General features: G+C 38.8%; 1 protein-coding gene across 1 annotated transcript; it reads left to right on the top strand.

Moving 5' to 3' along the window:
* Nucleotides 1-9065: 9065 nt before the first annotated feature.
* On the top strand, nt 9066-10787 carry GJA10 (gap junction protein alpha 10; the record flags this gene model as incomplete). The annotated part of the gene is given in 2 exon segments (XM_004391327.2): nt 9066-10702; nt 10704-10787. Coding segments are annotated over 2 exon segments (1539 nt in total), but the record flags the coding sequence as incomplete, so codon positions are not given.
* Between the last annotated feature and the right edge of the window lie 427 nt (nt 10788-11214).

Below are 11214 nucleotides of genomic sequence, written 5' to 3'. Positions count from 1 at the left end.
GTCATTGAATGCCAAAGCAAATTTAATAGCTTCAAGTATGTCAGTGATCACACATCCTGAGTTTGAGGGAGGGGCTTGGTGGAAGACGGTGAGAGGAAAGTGCTCTATTTTGCTTAGTAATGATATCCCCTAAATATGACACATTGCATTGGGCAAATCTGCTGCAAAAGATCTCTTTAAAGTGTTAAAAAGCAAAGATGTCACTGCAAGGACTAAAGTGCATGTGACCCAAGCCATGGTGTTTTTAGTCACCTCATACGCATGTGAAAGTTGGACAATGAATAAGGAAAACAAAAGAAGAATTGATGCCTTTGAATTATGGTGTTGGGGAAGAATATTGAATATACTATGAACTACCAGAAGAACGGACAAATCTGTCTTGGAAGAAGTACAGCCAGATTGCTCATTAGAAGCGAGAATGGTGAGACTTCGTCTCACATACTTTGGACATATTATCAGGAGGGATCGGTCCCTGGAGAAGGACATCATTCTTGATAGAGTAGAGGGTCAGTGAAAAAGAGGAAGACCCTCAATGAGATGGGTTGAAACAGGCTGCAACAGTGGGCTCAAGTATAACAAAGATTGTGAGGATGACGCAGGACCAGGCAGTGTTTTGTTCTATTGTACATAGGGTCTCTATGAGTCAGAACCGACTCTATGGCACCTAACAGTAACACAAAATATGAGGAAGTCACCTCTGCATTTCACACATTCTTTAAATCTATAAAGTTGACATTATTTTAGAATGTTTTTACAAGTGGTAGGTGGGATCTAATTTCATGCTCCTTAGAATTACCTTTTAAAAAGCATCCAGAAAGGAAATGGTAATAGAATTCAAAGATGAATATTATTACTTAATACTTTAAACTCCATACTAGCAAGATTTTAAGAAGTAATTTATGAAATAAGTGACTTCATCTTCCCAAAAATGCTCTGGCATTGAAGCCAAATACATTTTCCTGGCTCACACAGGATTAAAGTATAAAACATCATTGTGGATTCTGCAGTTGTCAAATTCAGTAGGTTTCTTGGGTCTTTACACTTCATTACTGAAGCAAGGTGTATGTGATATGAAAGTGTAACACCTTCCTGTTAAAAAGGTCACCCATTAAACCTTAACCTGTAATTGCTATTTTAAATGTTTTCCTAGAGTGTATTTGGGCAATTCACAATCTTGGAGCCTTCTTTTCCTCATCTGTAAATGGATGGATGACTCTAGAGTAAGATTTCAAACTAGGCTCTTCAGGTAAGTGTTTGGGTTGTGGGAGATGAGGAGGTGAAGTAGGTACAGTCTTGGGCCCTCTACCCTGGATAGCTTCAACCAGAGTGACTGTTTTTATGTTTTATAAATTGAAACTCAACACAATTGCATTGAGTAAAGATTCTGCTGCTAAAATTTTTTTGAAAATCTTGGAAGTTCTTTGCAGTTCTGTTTTCTATAATTGGTGTGGTTATTTTATGTCATGGTAACACGTTTTATCTGAGGAACTCCAGATTCTTTACTAGGGACATGATAGATTAACCCAGTTCCTATAATTTCTCACACTTTCTCCTGGAACCTCTTATTTTCTCACAGTAAGTCCCTCAGGACCTCATTAGCTGGTGAAGGATCTGACACAAGTGAGCCTTCAGAGATCAAATTTCCTCTGCTCTGTTGCCAAAATTTCCTCTTCTCTGTTGCCACGCTGCACCATACATACTTTCTCTTCATTTGGTATTACGTCAGCTTTCACAATCCTAGATGGTTTACAGCTGCACAGAGAACTAACAACCCTTTCTTCCTATATGAGAGTTTATATCAGCAGGTGTGAACGAACTGGCATGCTAAATACTGGTACCATTGACTAGCTCAAAGGCAGTAGCTAGTGTAGTTCTCATGTGTTCCTTTCTCTGTCTTCTGCCTCTGTTCTAATAGTTCTCTCCAATCTTTCTGTCCCCTTCTGTTTCTCTGTGTCTTAGGCCTGCTAGTGACTCCATAGATTCAACATAAGATGGGTGGGAATGAGAGTACGAACCCAGAAAAAAAACTTTTTCTCTCTGGCAGCGGTGTTCAACCTTGAGTGTGCTAATCCCTGCCGAGCCTTTGGGTTGGTTGGGGATGAGGTGGTGGGTGGAGCTCCTCCTGTTTCCCAGCCGCAGTGCAGCACTTTGTTACCTCATCAGGCCGTTATTTCACATGATTGCTGTGAGGTTATGGCCAAGTCCCCAGTCTGTGCCTCTATCATAAAGAGACGCAAGATTGTGCTTACTTCTGCTCGCTTTTCTAGCTTAAACATTTATTTTCTTCATTAGGTAATACATTCACTATACAGATGTTACAGTGAGCCTCCCTCCTATTCCCCAATCACCCAGTTACTGCCCCTTGAGGCAACTGATATTAGCAGCTTCTTGTGTACACTTCTGAGTTATTCTGTGCATAAATGTATGATTTTAATGTTTTGATTCTGATGGAATACATTAAAGGTACTAAATTCATTACTTTGCAGGGTGAATTTTATAATTAAATGTCCAGGGCTTTCTTTGACAGTGTGCCCAATACATATGCACATTAATTAATATGTGTGTTTTCACCTCTAGTTAATTCTCTCAATTGTAATTGAGGCTCGAGTGCCAGTCTAGTGAAGATGTAACCTTTCCTTAAAACTAAATGTCCAAAAGGCAGATGGTACTTACGAACGCTCAATAATTTTATGTACTTTTGACATTTTATATGGAAAAGAACAGGCTTAGAAATGTGCCTAGGAGCTGTGATTTGAACCCTTCATTGAATCCTAGTTGCCTTGCTGGCAGCTCCTCTAAGATGGCAGTGATACTGTGAACTTCAGGAGATGTGACTAACGAAAGATGCTACAAGACTGGGAGTCGGAGACCTGGGTCTCTACTCTCATCAGGCAAGTCATTTGACCTGTCTGAAATCTGGATTCTTTCGCTACAAAACTCTGACCTATGTTTCTAAGGCTACAGCTGGCTTTCAGGTTCTCTGTTGAAAAAGAAAAATATTTTTTTCTGAGCTGCATGTTTTAACCTAATAGAATACTGCTAGGACACACTATCTATAGGCACCGCCCCGCCCAGTGGTCTAGAAGTGCTTACTCTCTTTTTGAGACGCTGCTTCTTTCAGCATGGCATGATTTGCAGGAACACTTCCTGTGTAATTGTCACTTTGTTATTGTTTATTCACATTTGATGAGGGCAGACTCCCCTCCCTACCCCACCCCCCAGGCAGCTGCTTATGAAATCGGACATGACCCATTGATCTGTGAGCATCGATTCCCAGGGCAGCCAATGGGCTGAAAGAAATGCACCCAAACTCAAATCACTACAGTCATACAAAATCACTGTAATCAAATGAAAGAGGAAAATGATCATTTGTTTCACTACATAAAGATTCCAAATATGATACACCAGAAGGGACCCCAGCTTGGTGTCAATTAGAGTAAGTATTATAAGAAGATTGCAAAGCACCAAAGAACATTTTGAACCTTAGGGGAGGACTGGGTTAGACCCCATTGATCAAAATTACTGGCTCATTCTGGATTGGAGCCCCACAGCCAGCTGATCCGAGCCTTTATATCTGCACCTGAGAGCAATTGTACTACTAATCAGCCATGCGTGGTCCAACATTAAGGTTCTGAGATCTCAACTGTGATTTTTTTTTTGTCCACCCAGGAGGTAAGTTGTAAATGTACAGACTCTCTTGTTTATGAGAAATATGGGAAATTTCTGCGGGGTGGAGAGGTAAGATCTGAAATAAAATGAAAGAAAACAGCACTGGTGTTTTACACTATTATTCTTAGTTGCCATGAGTCAGCTTTGACTCAGGCAACATTATAACAATTAGAAAGAAACATTGTCTGCTCCTGCACCATCTTAATAATTGTTGGTATTTTTGAATCCATTGTTGTGGCTCTGTGTCAGTCCATCTCACTGAGGGTTTTCCTCGTTTTCTCTGACCCTCTACTTCACCAAACATAATGTCCTTTTTTAGCGATTGGTCTTTCCTGATGACATGTGCAAAGATCCTTGACATCCTCGCTTCTAAGCAGCATTCTGGTTGTATTTCTTCTAAGACTGATGGGAGGTGCTAAATTAGTTTTTGATAATAAAATAATATTCAAGACTATTTCTAGGACCTAAAGTCATTTAATGGTAAATAATACTTATTTTTAGAAAATGTAGGAACATTTGTCTGAAGGATTTGCTCTTGCATGCCAATATGTATGATTATATTTCTGTTTTTTCTTATATGCCAAGTTTTTTGCTGTTTAAAAAAATTATTTCGAGGTTTTAAAGAGATAGTGGCAAAAGAAGCATTAAATAGTTTAGGATTGCCAAATGGTGCAAAACACCTTAGGGTTTTTATATAAAATAGAAGTTCTAGATTTTTTTAAGTGCTAAAGGAATTCTTTAAAATTTTAAACGAACAATTATGGGAAACGGTCTAAACTCTTTAAGAGAAGCTACAGCATAGTAAATTATTGCTTCAGTTAATGATATATTGGTCCAGATGTTTAAAATCCTATTTTCTATTTTCAGGTAATATATATGAGTATATTCTCAATTTTTTAATTCAAACAATTCACAAGAATATAGAATAAAATACAAAAGTCTCATTAATATCTTCCCTCCCAAATTCCAAGAGGTATCCACTGTTTTTTCTATTTTATTTAAAAAAATTCTTTATACATATGGATGCACATGCAAATATAAATTTACATAAATGTATACATTGGATAAAAATCAGTCATGCTTTCTTAGAAGAAAACTCTTTTCCTTTTTTGGTCACTTCTCCCTGCTCCCTCCAACTCCCCCACCACCTTTATCACCTCCCATAGACCTCAAGTAACTTATATAAACTTCCTTGTGTGTATCTTTCTGTATTTTTTTCTCCACGCTATATAGTCACATGCATATACATTTCGTATATATGTGCATGAATATATGTACATATTTATAAGGTTTTGTTTTACTCAGTGGTTTATAAAAATAGGATCATATTATGCATATTTTTGCTCAATAATTCATTTGACAATCCCTCCAAGTCGCCTGGTATAACCCTGTTTCTTTTCAGTGCTTGCCATTGTTCCATGATGTGATGATGACATACCCTAGTCAACATTCCTCCAGATATGTTTGTTTATTTCACTTCAGTGCGTATTTTTGTGTAGGATAGATTTCCATGATTAGAATTGCTAGAGTGAAGAGTTACATATATTTTTAATTTTAATAAATGTTGCTAGATTGCTTTCCAAAACAACTCTAATAGTTCACATTTCTAATACATATATGTGTGTGTATGTGTGTGTGTGTGCATGTGTGTGTGTAGTGCAGTTAAGCACTCCACTGCTAATCAAGTCCATCCAGAGATGCCTTGGAAGAAAGGCCTGGCAATCTACTTTTGAAAAATCAGCCATTGAAAACCCTATGGAGCACAGCTCTACTCTGACACACACGGGGTTGCCATGAGTTGGAATAGACTTGATGGCAACTGGTATCTTCATCAGTAGTATATTAGATTTCTAGGGCTGCTGTAACAGAGTAGCACAAACTAGGTGTCTTAAAACAATAGTGGAATTGTTTGGAAATGGTGATGTTTGCACAACATGATGAACATAATGTCACTCAGTTGTACATGTAAAAATTGTTGAATTGACAATAATACCACAATACCTCAATAAACAAAATAACAATTACCACAATAAACCAAAACCAGAAATTTATTTTCTCACAGTTTTGGAGGCTAGAAGTCTGAATTTAGGATTCTTGGCAGGGCTATGCTCTCTGTGAAGCCTCTAGGGGAAGATCCTTCCTGGTCTCTTTCAGCTTCTGGTAGCCCCAGGTGTTCCTTGGCTTGTGTGACCATAACTGTAATCTCTTCCTCCTTTATCACAAGGCCACCTTCCCTCTCCGCCTGTGTGTCTGTATGTCTCTGCCTTTTTTTTTTTTTTTTTTAAGACGCCAGTCATATTGGATTAGGGCACCCTACACATAGGGTTGTCATGAGTCGAAATGGACTTAAAGGCCACTGGTTTGGTTTTTACTGGTTTACTCTAGCATGACCTCATGTTAACTAATGACATCTGCAAACATGCTATTTCCGAATAACGTCACATTCACAGGTATTGGGGGTTAGGACATGAACATATATTTTGGGAGGATACGAATCAACCTAGAACAAGCAGTATTACCACATTAAACATTGTTTTTTAAGTTTAATATTATTACTTTAATTTGCATTTTTCAGACTACTAGTTTGTTGGAGGCAGCGCAGTGGTTAAGAGATAGGGCTATTAACTAAATGGTCAGGAGTTCGAATCCACCAGCTGCTCCTTGGAGACCCTGTGGGGAAGTTCCGCTCTGTCCTATAGGGTCACTATGAGTCGGAATCTACTTGACAGCAACAAATTTTTTACTGAGTTTGAGGGTTGTAATGGTTAAAATTGTGTGTCAACTTGGCTAGGCCATGATTCTCAGTGTTTATATGTGATCATCCCATGATGGGATCTGCTGTGAGTAGCCAATCAGTTGAAAGGGAGTTTCCTTGGGCGTGTGGCCTGCATCTGAATATAAGTGGACGTTCTGGCTTTTGCCTGCTCTGGATCCTGCAGCTGGCTTCTGTTCATCTGACCTCCGGTTCTTGAGACTTGACTTGAGCTAGCAGCTTACCTGCTGATTTTGGGATCCATCGATCTTCACAGCCCGTGAGTAAGCTCTGCTCTCCAACCTGCTGATCTTGGATTCACCAGCCCCTGCAGCTATGTGAATCAAGAGAAGACTCTATTCTGACCCACGGACTTGGGACGTTCCAGTCTCTACAACAACGTGAGACATTTCCTTGATATACATCCCGCTCTGTATATACATTTATACACTTTACTGGTTTTGCTTCTCTAGATAACCCAGCTTAAGACAAGGGTCTTATTTTTTTTTGTTGTTTGGATTTGTTTTTCTGTGAATTGACTGTTATTCTTTGCTAATTTTCTATTTTTTTCCTTGTCAATTCAGAAAAGCTCTTGGTGTATTAAATATATTAATCACTTGTCATCTGTGTTACAAATATTTTCCAATTCTATCACTTGTCTGTTGACTTCCTCTGTGGATCTTTGTCTTACAATAATTAAAAAAAAAATTTGTTGTGGTAAAATATATATAACAAAAAGTTGCCATTTTAACCATACAATTCAGTGACATTAATTACATTCACTATATTGTGCAATCATCACTTATGAAACTTTTAAAATTGATTTTAGAATTGCAAAATTTTGGAAGCAATCTGAATTCCCTATATCTAAAGGATTGAGTCAATCAACTATGAAATATTTACATAGAAAAATATGTTTTATATTATTGAAATAGGGGAAGGATTTTTAAAGCACACCAAAGCCAGAAATCATGATTAGAAAATGAGAGGAAATAAGAAAATATACATGTACTAAAAAAAAAATAAACACAGGGAGAAAAAACCAGAAACAAAGGAGACTAGTTATAAAACTGAGATTATTTGCCTTTTTACAGAATAACTTAGTCCATTCTTATTAATTGTATCTATCTATAGTTAGTAAATTACTGAAAGTCCTTATATTATCTTTCCATTTCTGTAAAAATTAAACTTTTTATTTTGAGGTAATTAAAACTCACATGCAGTAGTAAAAAGTGCCTAGGTCATAGTAAGATTTTAGTAAATATTACTGAATGAATGAATTATGGAAGGGGAAAACTATTTCATTAACTGTTTTAACTGAATAACACCTTCCTGATTTTCCTCCATGTCTCCCATATCTATTTTAGGAATTGTAAACCTAGTGAGTATTTTAATCTCAGAGAACCTTGAAAACATTCTTTTTTTTTTTTTTCAGGGTAAACCAAGTAACCTGTTCATGTCAATTATGCCTTGATTATTTCCCAGAACCCAAGCTTTCTACAGAAGCAACGTATGCTCACATTTTCTCCTGTTAGCAAAGCTTCCATGAAAACATGCTCTTCCAGATGTATCTTTGTGAATCCAGTCATATACCTTACTGCTGGTACCACTTCTGTATCTACCGAATTTTTATTGCTCCTCTTATCTGAGCCATTTCCTGAGGATTTATTTGCCTGATTGCTGTTTTCTTGTAGTTTCAATCTTGCAGTGGGAGCCATAGATAATATATAATGAGGATGTACTTTATTTTTCTTGTTGATGATTATTCCAGTGAAAGGGTCAAAGAACAATGTTTCAAAATGGAAAGACAATTCAATTCACTATTATTTATTGATGTCTTCTGTATGCAAAAACTAAGATTCTATAGAAAAAGTCTCCACCTGCAAGGAGTGTACCTTTCCAGGAGGAGGACACAAGATACAAACATCACAAAACTCAATTTAGCACAGTGCCAAATGAGTGGTATAAGCATTAGTGTTATGGGAATTTAGGAAAGGGAAAGATCACTGTAACTTGGGATGGTTAGAGAAAACTTCCTGGAGGAATTGAAACTTGTTAAGACCATGAAAGATGTATGGTGTTTAGTAAAATGAGGCATCCCAGATGGGTAGAAAAATGAGCAAAATTGTGGTATAGGAATGCATTGTGCAAATATGGAAGCCAATAAGTATACTAAATTACAGGCATAGCATTTTTGTGTAGAAGAGCAGTAGAAGAGGATAGGAAGGAAATTGGGTCAAGTTGTCATTAGTGATTTTTTTTTTTTTTTGGAAAACTGATATTCCTTGGAAACATCCTATCTCATCAAGTAGACCATAAATATTAGGACTGAAAAGTCCTTCACATCTTGTGACATGAAAAATACCCTGTTATATTTATGTGCTTGTGTTTTATATACAGGCAGTCCCTGGGTTACGAACATCCAACTTACGTACAACCTGTAGTTATGAACCAACTCCTGCAAAGCCTATTATTAAAAATTCGAGATACATACAATGGTTTGTAATAACAAATGGGTGCTACTTTGTGACACACATCTGAACATTATTATTATTGTATTATTATGCTAAAGAGGTTTTCGTGTATCTGGAAGTGTTTTTTTAATGTCTTTTTTTTTTTTTGCATAGCAAGACACACTATAGACTATATACTAAGACAAACATTTAACTAATTGACATTAGATATGAACCATACCTAACTGTTTTGACTTACATACAAATTCAACTTACGAGGAACAGATCTCATTCGTACTCTGCAGACTGCCTGTATCTGTGGGTGCTATTAACCATAGCGTTTTCTGTGTATTTCAGCCATTAGTCTCTAACCATGGGGGACTGGAATTTATTGGGTGGCATCCTAGAGGAGGTTCACTCCCACTCAACCATCGTGGGGAAAATCTGGCTGACCATCCTTTTCATCTTCCGAATGCTGGTACTTGGAGTGGCTGCTGAGGGTGTCTGGGATGATGAACAGTCAGCATTTGCCTGCAACACCCAGCAGCCAGGGTGCAACAATATCTGTTATGATGATGCTTTCCCTATCTCTTTGATCAGGTTTTGGGTTTTACAGATCATCTTTGTCTCTTCTCCCTCTCTGGTGTATATGGGCCATGCACTTTATAGACTCAGGGCCTTAGAGAAAGAAAGACGGAGAAAAAAGTCACACCTTAGAGCCCAGATGGAGAATCCAGAGCTTGACTTGGAAGAGCAGCAAAGAATAGATAGGGAACTGAGGATGCTAGAGGAACAGAAGAGGATCTATAAAGTCCCTCTGAAAGGATGTCTGCTGCGTACTTATGTCTTACACATCTTGACTAGGTCTGTGCTGGAAATAGGGTTCATGATAGGCCAGTATATTCTCTATGGGTTTCAAATGCACCCGCTTTACAAATGCACTCGACCTCCCTGCCCCAATGCAGTGGATTGCTTTGTATCCAGGCCCACAGAGAAGACCATTTTCATGATCTTTATGCACAGTATTGCAGCCATCTCCTTGTTCCTTAATGTACTGGAAATATTTCATCTGGGTATCAGGAAAATCATAAGGGCACTTTATGAGAAATCCAACAGTGAGGTCCCTGAGGATGAAAGGGGCCCTCCATTCCATTTGAAGAAATACTCAGTGGCTCAGCAGTATATGACTTGCTCTTCCTTGCCTGATAGAACCTCTCTGCTTCAAGCTAACAATCAACAAAAAATCATCCGACTTAATATGCCAAAGTCTGCAACCATCTGGCAAATTCCACAGGCCAAACAACTTGAGGTAGTCCCTTGCTGTGGCAAAAAAGACTGGGCTCAGAAGGACCAGCACAGTGGACAGCTCCTTGTCCACAGTCCATGCCCCTGGGATGGCAGTGTCAGAATGCAGGACCATGGACAGCAACCAGATCATCCTTCCTCCTTTGGCCTGCAGAATACCGTTTCCCAGTCCTGGCTGGAGAGATCCACGGCCCCTAGACACTGTCCATCCTATGCACCAGGAACCTGGGAGCAGCCCCAGGATCTGAAACCCCCAGGTGAGCCTCTCAAAGATCTGCACAGTCACCGCAGGGACAGTGATGACAGCGTGAGAGAGAGTGGGGTCTGGGCAGACAGATCTCACCCAGGCAGTCGCAAAGCCAGCTTTCTGTCCAAGTTACTGTCTGAAAAGGGACAGCTACACAGTGACTCTGGAAGCTCTAGTTCTCAGAATAGCTCTTGCTTGGACTTTCTGTATCAGGAAAACAGCCCCTCCCCTCTGCCTTCAGCCACTGGGCACAGAACATCAATGGTAAGTAAAGACAGACAGCCCTACTGATCACAGAACTGTCACCACAAGAGGTGTTCCACTCTGGCCTCTTCTTATCCTTCCCTTTCCTTCTGCCCAGTGTGTATGTGTGTAGAGACTGGAGAGAAAGAGAGTGAGAAGAGAGAGACGGCATGAGACAGAGAAAGAGAGAAAAAAATTATGAAGAGTTAAATTCATTCATTCAGTTAAATTCAACTTATAAAATAAATTCTTAATGAAAACTTTATACTAATCACTTTTATAAGTGCTGGGTATATCAATGAATGAAATACAATCTTTGCCATCAAAGGACTCAGAGTCTAGGTGGGAAAGTTAGATGAGTAAAGATGGGGGTGGGCGGGCAAAGGAGGGGGTGGTTCGTTCTGTATGAACAGGTCAGGAAAATCTTCATAGTTGAAGTTACTTTTGAATAGAGTCTTGGAAGATGTGGCAAATTTCTCCAGAACTTGGAAGACTGGGCTACATGTGCCCATCTGCGTTACACACGTGGACTGTGCCTCAAAAAT

This window comes from Trichechus manatus, unplaced genomic scaffold, assembly GCF_000243295.1.
Source record: "Trichechus manatus latirostris isolate Lorelei unplaced genomic scaffold, TriManLat1.0 scaffold00211, whole genome shotgun sequence".
In the NCBI taxonomy this organism is placed as follows: Eukaryota; Metazoa; Chordata; class Mammalia; order Sirenia; family Trichechidae; genus Trichechus; species Trichechus manatus.
Note: the sequence above shows the minus strand (reverse complement) of the source record. Positions and strands in the feature narration are given on the sequence as shown.